The sequence below is a fragment of the Pongo abelii genome, chromosome 8 (genome assembly GCF_028885655.2).
Source record: "Pongo abelii isolate AG06213 chromosome 8, NHGRI_mPonAbe1-v2.0_pri, whole genome shotgun sequence".
Lineage (NCBI taxonomy): Eukaryota > Metazoa > Chordata > Mammalia > Primates > Hominidae > Pongo > Pongo abelii.
In genome coordinates this window covers 25,143,787-25,159,867 of record NC_071993.2, presented here as the reverse complement: position 1 = coordinate 25,159,867, position 16,081 = coordinate 25,143,787, and the positions used below count along the sequence as shown (strand labels likewise).

General features: G+C 38.8%; 1 protein-coding gene across 1 annotated transcript in view; it reads left to right on the top strand.

The window, feature by feature from the left end:
- Window positions 1–15,390, top strand: part of ENKUR (enkurin, TRPC channel interacting protein) — a 29,888-nt gene extending 14,498 nt beyond the window's left edge. The window contains exons 2-5 of the mRNA XM_002833551.3: window positions 572–717; window positions 4,276–4,499; window positions 9,540–9,686; window positions 15,095–15,390. Of these exons, the coding sequence (XP_002833597.3) occupies window positions 572–717; window positions 4,276–4,499; window positions 9,540–9,686; window positions 15,095–15,268 (691 nt within the window). The 3' untranslated portion in view covers window positions 15,269–15,390. The remainder of the gene's footprint in view (window positions 1–571; window positions 718–4,275; window positions 4,500–9,539; window positions 9,687–15,094) is intronic.
- Window positions 15,391–16,081: the final 691 nt, after the last annotated feature.

The window sequence follows — 16,081 nt, the reverse complement described above, 5'->3', positions numbered from 1 at the left end:
GCATGTCTAAACAAACTTCCAAATCAAAGAAGACATCAAAAGTATTAAAGTTCAAAATAAAAAACCTAAACTTGTATCTTAAGTAAAAAAAGAAAAACAAATTAAAACCAAAGTAAGAAGAAATAATAAAGATAAGCGCAGATATCATTGAAATGGAAAACATGAACACTGGAGAAAATCAATGAAATTCTGATTCTATAAGAAGATTCATAAAATTAATAGACCCCTAGCCAGATTGATCAGCAGAGAGAGAAAGAGAAAGCCAGAGAACACAAATTACTAACATCAAGTATGAGAGGGGTGACATCACTATCGATGCTAAAGATGTTCAAAGGATAATAAGGAAATACTATGAACACTTTTGCCCTAGCACCTCTTTCTTAGGGCAGAGCTTCCATCTAGTTTATCTAAGTCTGATGGACAGGGTTCAGGTAAGTATGTTTTATGATTGTGCTTTTCCATACGAATATAGACTTAAATAAATTAAAAATGTAAGATTTAAACTTTAAGTAAACTTTAGGTAATTTTTACTAGAAATATAAATGCTACAACTTTTTAAATTTAATTTTAGGTACATATCCATTTTTAAGGCAACTGTAAAAGATGACATGCAAAAAGCTAAAACTGCAACGAAAACTATGGGACCAGCAAAAGTTGAAGTACCTTCTCCAAAGGATTTCCTAAAGAAACATTCAAAGGAAAAAACTCTACCACCCAGTAGGTTTTATCAGGCTTTCTTTTTAATATTAAAAGCGTTAGCAGGTGATTTAACTATTATTTTATTGTTGATGAATATTAAACGTGCACAGGTGATAGATAGCAGCTTTACCTCATATTAAACAGAATTTGACTAGGAGAAAGTGGAAGTAGAGAACTGGGTAGAAAAATAGAATGGAGAGTGACAAATTGCCCCCAAAATAGACTTTTGATTGGGTTTGGACTATCCAATGAAGCCCACATGCATCACCGTCTTAGTCCCTAGCTGTGGGGCTTCAATTATAAACAACAATTATAGGAAGAGTCAAGATCCCATTATAGGAAGAGTCAAGACCCCAGAGACAGTATCTGACTAATGGGCAAGATTGCCCAGCATCTAAACCCTGTCTGGCCTTTTCTCCAAGAGATGAAAATTACAGCCATTACTACCAGTTGTTGAAGCAACTACTGGGCTCATTTTGAGTATGGGCTTTTACTCTCCCAGACCTTTAAAACCAACTGGACTGTAATGAGTTAGATGTAATGGAGGAGGCTTCATGAATAAGTGGTAGAACCAGCTTAGGGCCCCATGCTTATTTTAATGCTGTGCTCTTGCTGTACTAAAATTTTTAATTTTTGATCAAGTAGCCTTGTGTTTTTATTTTTTACTGGGCCTCAAAAATTATATAGTTGATCCCAGTTATGGAGTCTTTTGAATGATTTCAGGAAAGAAAGCTATCAGGGAAAGGGAGAGTAGATGAAAAGTGATCTGTGACAGGTATGTATGGAAACAATTTCTTCATAGCCCAAGTATGTCTTCCCAGATGTCTTAGGGCAATAAAGAAAAGAGAGCACCTGGGCAACAAAGCAAGACCCCGTCTGTACAAAAAAATTAAAATAAAAAAATTAGCTACGTGTGGTGGCATGCACCTGTAGTCTTCGCTACTCTGGAGGCTGATGTGGAAGGATCGCTTGAGCCCAAGAGTTCGAAACTGCAGTGAGCTATGATCAAGCCACAGCCTTCCAGCCTGGACAACAAAGTGAGACCCCATCTCAAAAAAAAGAAAGAAAGAAAGAGAGAAAGAGAGAGAGAGAGAGGAAGGAAGGGAGGGAGAGAGGGAAGGGAGGGGAGGGGAGGAGAGGAAGGGAGGGGAGGGGAGAGGAGAAGAGAAGAGAAGAAAAGAAAAAAAAGAAACTAGTCTGTCTCTTCAAAATGTTGGCTTTTTATGTCTGCTGGCATCGAGGAAATAATGCAACATCTCAAGCCCGGCTAGCAATGTACATTTTAACAAAAGTGAAACTACTTCTCTTTATGGCAGTAGTTAATGTCCCCAAATCCTCTCTCAACTCATATCTCATGAAAAAGGGTGAGGGCACTATCAGGCAAGATGGCAAGATGGAAGAAGCAAGTGTGAAAATACAACATTCATGCTTAATTTGTGACTTCAGAAGTCTCTTTTGTATCTTCCTCTAGTCTTGGCCTGTTGTGACCCAGCATTCTATGACCAACAATACCATTTGAGAATATAGGAAAATCTTAAAATGGAATTTGATGCTTTCAATGCCTTAGGACCACTGGTATCCCTTGGGTCCTCATATAGCCTCTCTAGGGTTAAACATATGATATAACACAAATATATATATATGTAAATCCTTTGTGTCAAATAAGAAAAAAAGGAAGAAGCCTATCATTTTATAAACATTGTAAGACAAAAGCAAACCCAAAATTTCGTTGGCCTTTAGAATAATTCATCAATTCAGGGTATTAGAGCTGGGCACAGTGGCTCATGACTGCAATCCCAGCACTTTGGGAGGCCAAGACAGGAGAACTGCTTTAGCCCAGGAGTACGAGACCAGCCTGAGCAACAAAGTGAGACCCTATCTCTATAAAAAATTTTTTAAAATTAGCTAGGTGTGCTGATGCACATCTGTGGTCCCAGCTATATGGGAGGCTGAGGTGGGAGGATCACCTAAGCCCAGGAAGTTGGGGCTGCAGTGAGCTATGATTGCACCACTGCACTCCAGCCTGGGTGGTAGAGGGAGACCCTGTCTCAAAAAAAGAGAGAAAAAAAAAAGGAATGCAGGGTTTTGCAAGAGCTTTAAAAACTCAGTCCAATGAGAGTTCTGGAGGACAGTTCTGGAGAACTAGAAGTCCAACATCAAGATGTCAGAGGATTAGTTGATTTTTGCTTTTCTTTTTTAGGGGTATTTTTGTTTGTTTTTATTTTTAGAGATATGGTCTATGTTGCACAGGCTGGAGTGTGTGGTGGCTATTCACAGGCATGATGAAAGCACACTGCAGCCTCACACTCCTGGCTTCAAGCAATCCTCCTGCCTCAGCCTTCCAAGTAGCTGGGACTGCAGGCATGCAACACCACACCCAGCAGGGCTGGTTTCTTCTAAAGCATCTCTCATTGGCTTGTAGATGGTTATCTTTTCTCTGTATCTTTACATGTTCTTCCTTATATGTACGTCTGTGTTCAGATTTCCTCTTCTAAGGACACCAGTCATATTGGATCAGCGCCTTCTCTAATGACCTCATCTTGACTTAATTACCTCTTTAAAGACCTTTCTACAAATACAGTTACATTCTGAGATACTGGGGGTTAGGGCTTCAACATATGAATTCTAGGAGGACATAACTCAGCTCCTAACAAGAGGCTAATCCAGTTCATAGACTTTTAACAATAAGTATTGGCTTTGCTGATAATAAAAGTTATATAAACTATTAAAAAAGGTCAAATGATGCAGAAATGAATAAAGTCAGTCCTTAGTAATTGTGATGGGGTTAAAATTGGAAAAGGCATTTTCAAGATAGTTGTTGCTTTCCGTTCTTAAAAATAAATTATTTCACATTTTTGCATTGTGGCAAACCATTTGGCTATATTAAATTAGATCAATGGGAATGATCAAACTGAAGAGGCTGTGTAAAAATGGCCAATAAGCAAGAAATACTTCTCCCTTGTATTTATATACTGTTCATATATACACACACACACACACACACACACATATATGATCTTTTTTGAGACAGAGTCTCACTCTGTCACCCAGGCTGGAGTACAATGGTATGATCTCGGTTCACTGCAACCTCCGCCTCCCAGGCTGAAACAATCCTCCCACTTCAGCCTCCTGAGTAGCTGGGACTAAGGGTGCACACTATCATGCTTGGCTAACTTTGCATTTTTTGCAGAGATGGGGTTTCACCGTGTTGCCGAGACTGGTCTCGAACTCCTGAGCTCAAGCGATCTGCCCACATCACCGTGGGCCACCGTGCCTGGCCTCCTCAACATATTAATTGATTATGTTGCCCTTAATTTATTTCCATTTTAATTACTGACATTTTTTCTTTTTTAAAAATTATTTTATTGAGGCATGATTGACAGGTAAAAAGCTGTGCATATTTAATGTCTACAAGTCAATGAGTTTGGGGATAAGCATAAACTTCTATCTTAAATATTTAAATATATTATGACTGAAACTTCAATATACAAGTGGTGAAATATCTGGATATTATAAATAGCACTGAGTATCAGTGTTTGTAGTTTAATATTAACAAAGAAATGTTATATTTAACAGAAAAAAAGTTTGATCGGAACGTGCCCAAAAAGCCTGCTGTGCCATTGAAGACTGATCATCCTGTCATGGGAATACAGAGTGGAAAAAATTTTATAAATACAAATGCAGCCGATGTCATCATGGGAGTGACTAAAAAGCCTAAACCAATTTATGTTGATAAAAGAACTGGAGACAAGCATGATCTTGAGCCTTCAGGACTAGTTCCAAAGTACATCAATAAAAAGGTAGCCTTGTGGTATATTAATAAGAGGGCTGAAATTCAAATAATTTAAATATGGTGTTCATGATGATCGTCTGTGTTATCATTATTAGTGCTCTCATTGGACACATTGTCTACTTTGCTGATTCTCATTCTTCTGCAATCTGTGTTTGGTCCGAATCTAATGTGATGAAGTTACAAAGAACTCATAGTAAACAATTCCATATAGTTCAGTAGATGAAAGTTATTGTTTTCCTTAATTTTGATTATTAACATATTTAACAATTTTAATAAACATTCTCTGAAAGATATTTTTGGTTAGTTGGAAATGTCACTAAAAGCAGTCATTACTGTAAATCTAGAAGGAATAAGCTGTCAGATGGTCTTAAGATTTAGTCATTAATTGCAGTAACTTGGCAGCTGAATGAGAAAAATGAAGCAGAATGCAGCTTTAGAGCCATCCATCTCATCAGTGTAGTATAAATAATTCACATTCCTATTTTAACATGAATATATTTATTTGGTTTTGGTTTTGGGTAAAGACTTGAAAGTACTGTACAATAATCTAGTCCTTTTGGGTCCTTCATTTGTATCTGAAAAGGTGTGTAATTTCATTGGTGAACATTATAGTTTAAATATAGGGTTTTTTTTTTGAGACATATTCTCACGCTGTTTCCCAGGCTGGAGTACAATGGTGCAATCTCAGCTCACTGCAACTTCCAGCTTCCGGCTTGAGTGATTCTCCTCACTCAGCCTCCCAAGTAGCTGGGATTACAGGCATGCATCACCAGGCCTGGTTATTTTTTGTATTTTTAGTAGACAGGGGGTTTCACCATGTTGGCCAGGCGGGTCTTGACTCCTGACCTCAAGTGATCCACCCACCTCAGCCTCCCAAAGTGCTAGGATTGCAGACATAAGCCACTACACCCAGCCAAATACAGATCTTTAAAATAAAAAAGCTTACAAAAAATCTTATTTAATCCTACTTTATTTTGCATACTTATAAAGCTTAAAAGTGTTTGAAACACACAAAATATGAATGCAGGCTGGGCACAGTGGCTCACACCTGTAATCCCAGCACTTTAGAAGGCCAGGCGGATTGCGTGAGGTCGGGAGTTCAAGTCCATCTTGGCCAACATGGTGACACCCCATCTCTACTAAAAATACAAAAATTAGCCAGGCGTGGTGGTGTGTGCCTGTAATCCCAGCTACTCGGGTGGCTAAGGCACGAGAATCGCTTGATCCCACGAGGCAGGGGTTACAGTGAGCCAAGGTCGTGTCACTGCACTCCAGCCTGGGTGACAGAGCGAGACTGTGTGTCAAAAAAAAAAAAAAGAGTGCAGAATTATAAAGAATAATAAGTTGCATCAAGAAGAAATGAAGGAAGGGAGGGAGAAAGGAAAGGAAGGAAGGAAAAAGGAAGAGAGAGATAAGGAAAAAGGAAGAGAGTTAAAGAAAAAAAGAAAAGAAATTGCAATAGTGATGTACAGGGACCTTGAATTGAAGAGTCCAATGATCTACCATGATAAATCCAATGCCAGTTGAAAATCAAAACAGGACCCTCAAGGCTGTTTTCAGAGGACACTGTCTTCTCAGGAATCTAGGAGTTCGCAGGATAAGCCAATAAATTTACTTCAGGCTTCTCCAGGTACTTCCTCCTCCTGTGGCCCCTGGAAACTGTTTTATAGTCCTTGTCCCACAGGATAGGGAAAAGTGGCAATCTCACTCTCCTGGCTCTTAAAGCCACTTCCAATCCATTATTTCTCCATGATCATATGAGAAGTCTTTGGTGGTCATGCCACCACCTGCCACACACTCTGCCCCTCCTTCTGGCTGCTCTCTATGCTGTCCACTTGAATGCATTTTCTGCCTTCAACAGGAAATTTGGAGTATCCATCATGGAAACAGAAAAATACCAGAGTTTACGAAGCCATGAAAGCACTGTGCACCTAATGCCCTTTTGGTGTTGCTGATTAAGCAATCAGTGCTCATGAAAGACTTATTCAATTTACTTTTCTCTTATCAGAGTTAAGTTTTAAAGATCTATTATTGGTAGGTGAGATAGTAAATAAATTCTTTTAAAGTCAATGTCGTATTTTTATAAAATGGGTGAACTCCTGTTTCAGCTCCAAGTGAATTATATGCCATTCATACCATGAGAAACAATTTCTGAAAACAAGCAAGGATAGATGATCACATGAGGTATTTAGCAATATTAGTAAAGACATTATTTCAAAGTCTAACTCTGCCACTTAGTAACTGTGACTTCCAACAATCCATTGGATTTATCACAGGGTTGTAGTAAGGATTAAATTATATAAAGTATATTGAGCACTTGACACAAAATGTGACACCTAATAAAAGAACAAAGAGTGAATATTATAACATATGCAATTTTATTAACAGTATGCATTAGCCTCCGGTGATTCAGCCCATAGGAATATTTCAGATCATTGAAGCTTTTGCTCATTTGTGAGTTCTTTTTCTGAACTGTATCATGCCATTCCCTTTCTTTTTAAAAACGTTTAATTTTTTTTAGAGATGGAGTCTCACTATGTTGCCCAGGCTGGTCTTGAACTTTTGGGCTCAAGCAGTTCTCCTGCCTAGCAGTCCCAAAGTGCTGGGGTTACAGGCATGAGCCACTGCGCCCAGTCATTCTCTTTCTTAAACAGAGTATGCCAAATATAATTTAATCTTTTTGTGATCCTGCAGAGTCATGATGATGAAGTTCCGTTATTGTACTAAGCTGTAATGAGGTGTTTCCCTCAGTGTTTCCTGAAGTGGATTGGCCTGTCTCACTGCACCAGCTGACCAGAATACTGGGCTCCCAGAGTCTATTTATATTGTCCTCTGCAGCTTCCAGAACACATTTATATCTAGGATTTCTATCCCTTGTTCAGTCAGGATGGGTTAAGTTACACTGTGATGACAAACAACCCCCAAATTTCAGTAACTTAAAGCAACAAAGTGTTACTGTTTGCTTTCGCCACATGCCCTTTGAGGGTTGTTACAGGCTCTGCTTCTTGTCCTTCTTCCAGGACCCAGAAAAATCTAGTGACATTGCTTGTCACTAGACCAGACAGGAAAAGACACAGCAAGTCATCCATTAATTCTTAAGACTTCTATCAAGAAGTGGCAGAGGTCATCTCCACTGACACTGAGCAATTTGGGGCATATGGCTACATCTTACTTTATGAGGACAACACAGGAAAGTGTTGTCCTACCAAGTGTCTAGAAGGAGAACAGAATATTTTTCAGAATTTTAATGACTACCATACCTCCCAACTGCTGATTCTTCAGAGAGTTCCTCCCCGACCTCCTTATTTATCTAAAATAGCCCCTGTTATTTTCTTTTCCCCCACTATCCTTCTTTATTTTACTTCAGAACACATACATATTATTTCATTCTCTATTTTTGGTGAGTCTCTGTCACCATAGAATGCAAATTCCCTGAAGACAGAAACTTTGCCTTTTTTATTCACTAGTATACCTAGCACCAAGTACATTCTCAAACATTTTTTGAAGAAGGAATACATAGTAATTCTGTTTCTATAGATGGTGAAATCAAACGCATTTACTAAGCTGAAAGAATCACAGCTGATGGCTTCACTGTCAGTTGTTGTGACATGGGAAAATTCCCTTATTCCCCTCGCAGAGTGTACCATAGGGCTGTGGCTCACTTCTTCGGTGCCCCACTGCTCAGACCTCTAGGGGGAGCATGCAGAAGGTCAGGTTGTAGGGCTCTGACTCCACAGCAGGGTCTATGGGTCAATGTTTACAGCTCCTCAAGCCCCAGTGGGCGTGTGCTACAGGGTGCTCTTTTAGTTTAGCTGTCCATAGGTGGCTTGTGTTTGCTCAATTAGACTCCCTGCCTTATCACAAGGACAGAGGGCTTCCAAAGGACTTTCTGTATCCCAGGAGTCTTGCCTTGGTATACTTGAAGAATTGGATCACATGTGGGTTTGGAGAATGAGTGCAAGGTTTTATTGAGTGGAAGTAGCTCTCAGCAGATGGGAGAGCCAGAAGGGAGATGGTTTTTCCCTGGAGCCGGGCAGCTCTGTGGCCCGGGCTTACCTCCCACCACCCCGGCCAAACTCTGCGTTGTTCCACTGGTCGATGGCCTGCCGGCATGCTGGTGCCCATCAGTGTGCTCTCATGTTGGCATGCTCCTCTCAACAGCCTCCACTTTATGTGTTCTTCCATTGATGTGTTCCTCTCGACGTCAGCCATTTGTGTGCCTGCCTGCTAGGGTCTCGGGGGTTTTTATAGGCACAGGATGGAGGCATGCTTTTATAATGTTTTGGAAGACTTTGTCTTTTCTTTAACGAGAACACGAAAAAGAGACTTCAAAATATTCAAGATATTTCAGGTAAAAACTGAAGCATGTAGAAGGTAGAAGGTAGAAAAGCCAAGTCTTGAATATCTTATTCAAGATATTTCAGGTAAAAACTGAAGAATGTAGAAGGTAGAAAAGCCAACTCTTAGGAGTAAAGTATCAGCCAAGAACAGGCGTGAGAAACATTCAGAAAAGGGAAAACAAGCAACTGCAATAACAACTCCATTTATTTATTTATGTATTTAGGGATGGAGTCACACTCTGACACCCAGGCTGGAGTGCAGTGGCACCTTGGCTCACTGTAACCTCTGCCTCCCAGATTCAAGAGATTTTAGTGCCTCAGCCACCCATATAGCTGGGACTACTGGCACATGCCATGATGCCTGGCTAATTTTTGTATTTTTAGTAGAGACAGGGTTTCACCATGTTGGCCAGGCTGGTCTCGAATTCCTGACCTCAAGTGATCCACCCCCCACTCAGCCTCCCAAAGTGCTGGGATTACAGGCGTGAGCCACCATGCCTGGCCAATAACAACTCTATTTTAAAAGGCAGGAATCCACTAGCTCTCAATGGAGGGAAAAAAGTCACTGAATTTTGTCAATTTACAGGGTTTTGAACAAAGGCTTTAAGTCTGTACCATTTCTTTTTCTCCCATCATCAGTTGATACGTACCCATATATAAGATTGCATACAAAATATTGATTACTTTTTTCTGCAAAATCTTTTTAGGATTATGGTGTCACACCTGAATACATATGTAAGCGAAACGAGGAAATAAAGAAAGCCCAAGAAGACTATGATCATTATATCCAGGAAAACCTTAAGAAAGCGGCTATGAAAAGGCTCTCCGATGAAGAAAGGGAGGCAGTTCTGCAGGTGTGTGTTCTGCCATTTACATTCATCTGTAACTCTTTGGATCATCTCTGAAAGAAAGGTGTACCATCACTTTGATGATTAAAGTCAGCACTTGGATTTTGAAATCAGAACAATCTCTTTGGGTTACAGTTAAAAACCACATAGAGCAAAGCTGACTCTGGAGAGAGCAAAAAGTTGTAATATAGGGATTATTTAATAATATTTTATTTCCAATTTGGTGAACTGTTTTTTTCCTGAACTAGTGTTGTAAGGAAGCCTACCTTCCTCTACAATGAACATGCATGAAATGAAGCAAATAAAGCATTTTTATTTTCATTTTTATGCCCCTGAGTTTGTGAAAAATAATATTCATAAATTAGATATTTTTCACTAGATGGAGCTCTAGAATAATTGAAACTGTCCTTAAAACAACTTTTTTTTCTTTCCTATAAGCCAAATGTCCAAAATTTTAAATAAACAGGTGTTAGGTTTCACGTATGTTTTTCTTGTTTTTAATTACATAGACTTAAATATATATTTATACTGGGATTTTTTAATGCAGGACTTTTATCTGAAGCATTTAAAATATTAGGGGGTGTAAGGGTTTCTACTTCATCATTTGTATGAGTGTTTAATTAAGCACCTCTTTGTACTTTTTATAGTCATACTTTCTCTTATAGAGGCAGAAATAATACTTAATTCTTTGTTTTTTTTTTCATTTTGAAAGCATCCCACGAAGCCATTTCTAGTTTATTATTAATCTCTGTTGAAAAATGGATTCATATGCTGTTACAAATTCTGAACATTTTATCAATGTCATCATAATCATCAATAAACATTTCTTAAATGCTAAACCCTGAGGATATTTTAAAAGGCATAAGATTTTTTAAAATATTTGCTATGGAGTATTGTGCAATTTAATTAGTGAGAGGTACTATGGATCTATGTACATGTATAGATGTGAATATGTGTATGTGTGCAGCTCTTAAGTTTCATAAGGTTCCAAGGCACTAGTCACCCCTGGAGGATTACAGATCGTTAGCTGGGCCTGAAAATGTAGAGTGACGGCATGTCCCAGACAGTAGGAGTGGCTCAAAGGCAAGGACGGTGTCTCTTTGCTGACAGCAGCATCCCCAGTGCCTAGCACAGTGCCCAGTGAAAACGCAGATGTTCAGAAATGGTCTGCTGCAAAGGAGGAAGGCAGACAGGCAGGAAGGAAGGCTGGCAGACATGGAAGTGAGAATTGGCATGTCATTTTCAGGGAGAGTTCTGGTCTGTGGCCCATTCTGTCTCTCTCATTTGGATTTTCCCATTTTCAGAAAGTACGTGCCTTTGTGAAAGCCAGGTTTTTACACCTAAATAATGCTGAAAAATAAGAATATGACGAAGAACTTAGAAGTGACAGGTCCTTCCCTTCTGTGTCTTTTTGGCTGTAGGAGATAAGCAGCCCTCAGCTTCCTATTACGGTCGCTACAGAGTTACCCTTTGATGTGACAATGGCAAATCATCCACTGGACGCCTTATGAGCCGGGCAGCAGAGCTGCCATAGTAACAAAGCCACTGGCTGGCCTCCTGACGAGCCCTGAGCCACACTTCCTTCCCTAGGCCAGAGTTGCACGTGGTTCGATGACAATCTGGTTGTATGCCCCTGAGTAAGCCACATTCTGCTCATTCTTCATAAAATAACAGTCTCATTATACCTGGACAGGATCATCTGGTCTAGTGATTCCAAACTTCTCATTTTTAAAATGAGGAATATATATATATATATATGCTGTGTCACTCTACATTTTCAGGCCAGCTAAAGATCTATAATCCTCCAGTGGTGACTAGTGCATTGGAACCTTATGAAACTGAGGAGCTGCACACATACACACATTCATATCTCTACATGTATATAGATCCGTAGTTCCTCTCACCAATTAAATTGCAAAATTCTCTATTTATACATATTTTATATATAAATAAATTATATATAACATGTACAATATAAAAAATAAATTTTACTTTTATATATAAATATATATACATATATAAATATATATACATATATATACATATATAAATATATATACATATATAAATATATATATACATATATATAAATATATATATATATACATATATATATAAAAATTTTTTTTTGAGATGAAGTCTTGCTCTGTCGCCCAGGCTGAAGTGCAGTGGCATGACCTTGGCTCATTGTAACCTCCACCTCTCAAGTTCAAATGATTCTCATGCCTCAGCCTCCCGAGTAGCTGGAACTACAGGCATGTACCACCACGCCCACCTAAATTTTTTGTATTTTTTAGTAAAGATGGGGTTTCGCTGTGTTGCCCAGGCTGGTCTTAAACTCCTGGCCTCAGGTGATCCACCCGCCTTGGCTTCCCAAAGTTCTGGGATTACAGGCGTGAGCCAATCTGCCCAGCTGTTAATACAAATACATTAAGTGGGCCCCTTTGTTCATTCATTTATTTATTGAATATCTAGTGTGTTCCAGCCAGAGGGATACTGTAGAGAGCAAAATAAACACAGTCCTCAGTGTCAGTGAACTTAGAGTTTGATTTTCATTTGTCTTTGGTCACAAAACTATCAAGTGCATCAGTAGGGACTAAAACTCATTTACCAATTGCCAGGCTGGTGTTTCCCCGACTACAGAACACATACTTGCAGAGGAGGTAACAAAGGGAGGCTGCATCGGTCAGGGCTCCGGCAGGAAATCGAAGGCACACTCAGCTAGGACTTGGAAGAGAATTTATGTTTGTTTATTTTATTTATTTATTTGAGACAGTCTTGCTCTGTTGCCTAGGCTGGAGTGTAGTGGCACAATCACGGCTCACTGCTAGCTGGGATACCACCATGCCTGGCTGATTTTTTTTTAATTTCATTTTTTTATTTTTAGAGAGGGAGTCTGACTATGTTGCCCAGGCTGGTCTCAAATTCCTGGCCTCGAGCAATCCTCCTCCCTCAGCCTCCCAAAGGGTTGGGATTACAGGCATGAGCAGTGGCCACTGAAGAGAATTTATGAAGGAATTATTGACAGAAGTGAAGTAGGGTTAAGGGAACCAACAAGAAGCACTGAGGCACCCCAGGAGCAGGGACAGTAGGAATTTACCACCACCTAGGCTTGAAGGGCAGCAGGCACAAGAAGCAGTGTTGTCAGAATCCATTGAGAGCTGGAGCTGGGCTGAGCGTCACCGTCACAGATGAATGCAGCTAGAACCTGTGTCCAGACTGTCCTAGGAGAGGAGGAGAAATGCCCCAACCTCACTCTCCACCCTCCAGGGCCTTCTGTGGCTGAACTCGGGCCAGAGGGGGAAAGAGCTGGGAGCACCCCACAAGGTGGAGAATGTTTGGGGGTGGGCAAGGCTGCAAAAGGAGCATGAAACTGAAAACTTCTTATTAGAAGATCACTTCTCCCTATCTGAATTTTTTCCAAAATGAACGATATTATTTCAGCTTTAAAATAGAAGAGAGGAAAATTAAGAATTAAAAATAAGGGAAAATCACTAATCCTGCAACACATGAAATATCTTTTTAGATAAAATAATGAAAAAACCTCTTAAAGTCAGCAAGTAGCCTATTTCAATAAAATATGAAAGATTAGCTACATTTTGTTTCCATCCCTGGCTGTTGACTTTGATCCAAACGTTATTGTACACACTGGAAGATAAAAGCAAACTATCCTTTAAAAGAAAATACAGAGAAAAACTAGCTGCTGTGACTGCAAGTAATATGGAAACATCACCCAACTAGCTATGAAAAACCTTTGATATCCACAAGTGTACAAATACATAGACTTCCTCTCTGCAATAGCCACTCCTGTGGAGCACTGTGGGAACCTCTTTCACATTTCATAATGAAAGGCTGTGGAGAAATAGAATTCTTTTGAGAGCTTCTTTTTGGAATACATCGCATACACTGTCAAGAACTGTGTAGCCTCCTCTTTTTAAAATTTAACCTGGATACTTTTCCTTCTATCCTTTCCCTTTCCCAGTTCTTAGCTCACTCAAGAAGGTCTCATAATTTGTTGCCCTTTTCCCCAACCAACCTCTTCTATACAGTGTGCCCTGACCTGTCATCATCCCTTTTATCTAAGCATGGAAATAAATCAGTGAAATTGTATTGTTCCTGAAAGTTTCTACAAGGTTAAATTTGTGCCGCAAGAGCTTACAATGAAGGCATAATTATATGAGACACTTGTAATCCTCTTTAACACCTAAATGTATGGCCATAGTTTTCAAAGACCATGTTTTCAAGGCAGTATTTTAAGTTTTGGGGTTTTGGTTTTGTTTTTGTTTTCAGGCAGCGTCTGTGCTCTGTTGTTCAGGGTGGAGTGCAGTGGCGCAATCATCGCTCACTGCAGCTTCAACCTCCTGAACTCAGGTGATCTTCCCACCTCAGCCTCTCAGGTAGCTGGGACTACAGGCCCATGCTACCACACCTGGCTATTTTTTGTATTTTTTGTAGAGACAGGGTTTTGCCATGTTGCCCACACTGGTCTCGAACTCCTGGGCTCAAGCAATTCACCTGTCAATTGCTAAATAAAATAATCTATGTGCCCATAATGAATAATTAAAAAGTGTTGACTTATAAAATTTCATTGAATTAATTTAATTACTAGTTTAAGACCATTTTGTCTGTGGAGCCCATAGGGCACTGTGATAAAAAATGGTAATTATGCAGAAACAGAAATAAATTTTATTGCTCCTAAGAGATCCCTAATTTTGAATTTGTTGATTTCTGAGAATAGAAAATGTTAGCTACATTATTGAATTAGCATGTGTGTTACATTTAATGGCCTTTCAATCATTTATAGAATACATTAATGGGAACTGTAGATCCCTTGACTATATGGAGGGCAATTGGTTCTTTCTAATATATTGAAAGGACACTTAGAAGATCATCTTTTGTACAAGTGAATTTTGGCAATTTTACAATCCCATTTGTTAGATATAAGAAAATATAGCCATGCACATCAGAATTAGGTCTTTTATGTGATTTGTCTGTTGAAGAATGAGGATAAAAAAGAAAATTTTACAAAACAATTTCCTGTTCAAAAATGTTTTTGACTTGGGGATATCATTCTAAATTGTTTTTTACCCATGCATTTGCTGTGAGCTTTAGCTTCACAGTACTCATAACTCTGCATGTACATTTTTGATGGTAAAAACAAGTACAGTAACAACAAAAACAGAGCAAACAAATACTCCCAGTGGGAACTGAGCACACAGTCAAGGATGGGATTTGGCCTCTGTACAGTATTTTTGGTTACTGTGGCCAAGTACTTGATAAATACATTTCATTTTAGAAGTTACTTTTGTCAGTTTCTTTTACTTATTGACATTTTTCATTACCAATTAGCTTTTCCAGTTTCCTTTACTTTTGCAGTTTGCTTTGGTATTTACAAGTTTCTTGACCATTTGCAGGGGCTGAAAAAGAACTGGGAAGAGGTGCATAAAGAATTCCAGTCCCTCTCGGTCTGTATAGATTCCATACCAAAGAAGATCCGCAAGCAGAGGCTGGAAGAAGAAATGAAACAACTAGAACATGACATTGGCATAATTGAAAAGCACAAGATTATTTATATTGCCAATAAGTAAGAATGGATCTTTAAAGTATAACAATTTCAATGTAGGGGAAAAAAACATGGAAAATGTAAAAAACTCCAAGTTTTTCAAAAAGGAAAACACTATGAAGAGAATAAAAATAGTCTTAATCAGAATGCTTAGGCAATATGCAAAGAATAATTGAGTTATTCACTTACACAAGAAGAAATTTTGTTTTTACTAGTGTCACGTTTTCCACATATAAACTATTAAATTTGAGAATATGTGTTCCAGTTCCACAATGTAATTCATTATTATTATGTACTTGTTTCACATAAACATTAATTTCTAGGTCCTGAAAAATAAAGTCAGCACTCAGAACTTCACTTTTTTTTTTTTTCTGCAGTGCATGATACCAACAGCACAACTTTGAAAACTGTTAAGTATTTTGAACTGGAAATAGTAACACGTGCCTTCTTGCTACTCTAAAGTGTCTCCGACACGTTGTTTCTGAGCTCCACAAATGCAAAAGATGTATTTTCCTGTGGCCCATGACATTTGCAGTTATTCCCAGTGAGAAATATTTTCAGTATTCATAACACTGTATATGATGAAAGGCTTCTATTTGGAGGAAGAAGAATTAAGAAGACAACTTACAAAATCAAGATGACAACTTGTAAAGGCATCATTGAGGATGATTAAGGAGAATAGCCTCCTTTCTAGCATACCAACTTCGATACTCTTATTTTATTCCACAACTCACTATGCATATCTTATTTAAATGTTTTTTTTCCTTTTGGTCCTTTCTACTTATCTATTTTGTGAATTCTAAAGTTACATTGGTAAGATTACATAATCTATTAAGCA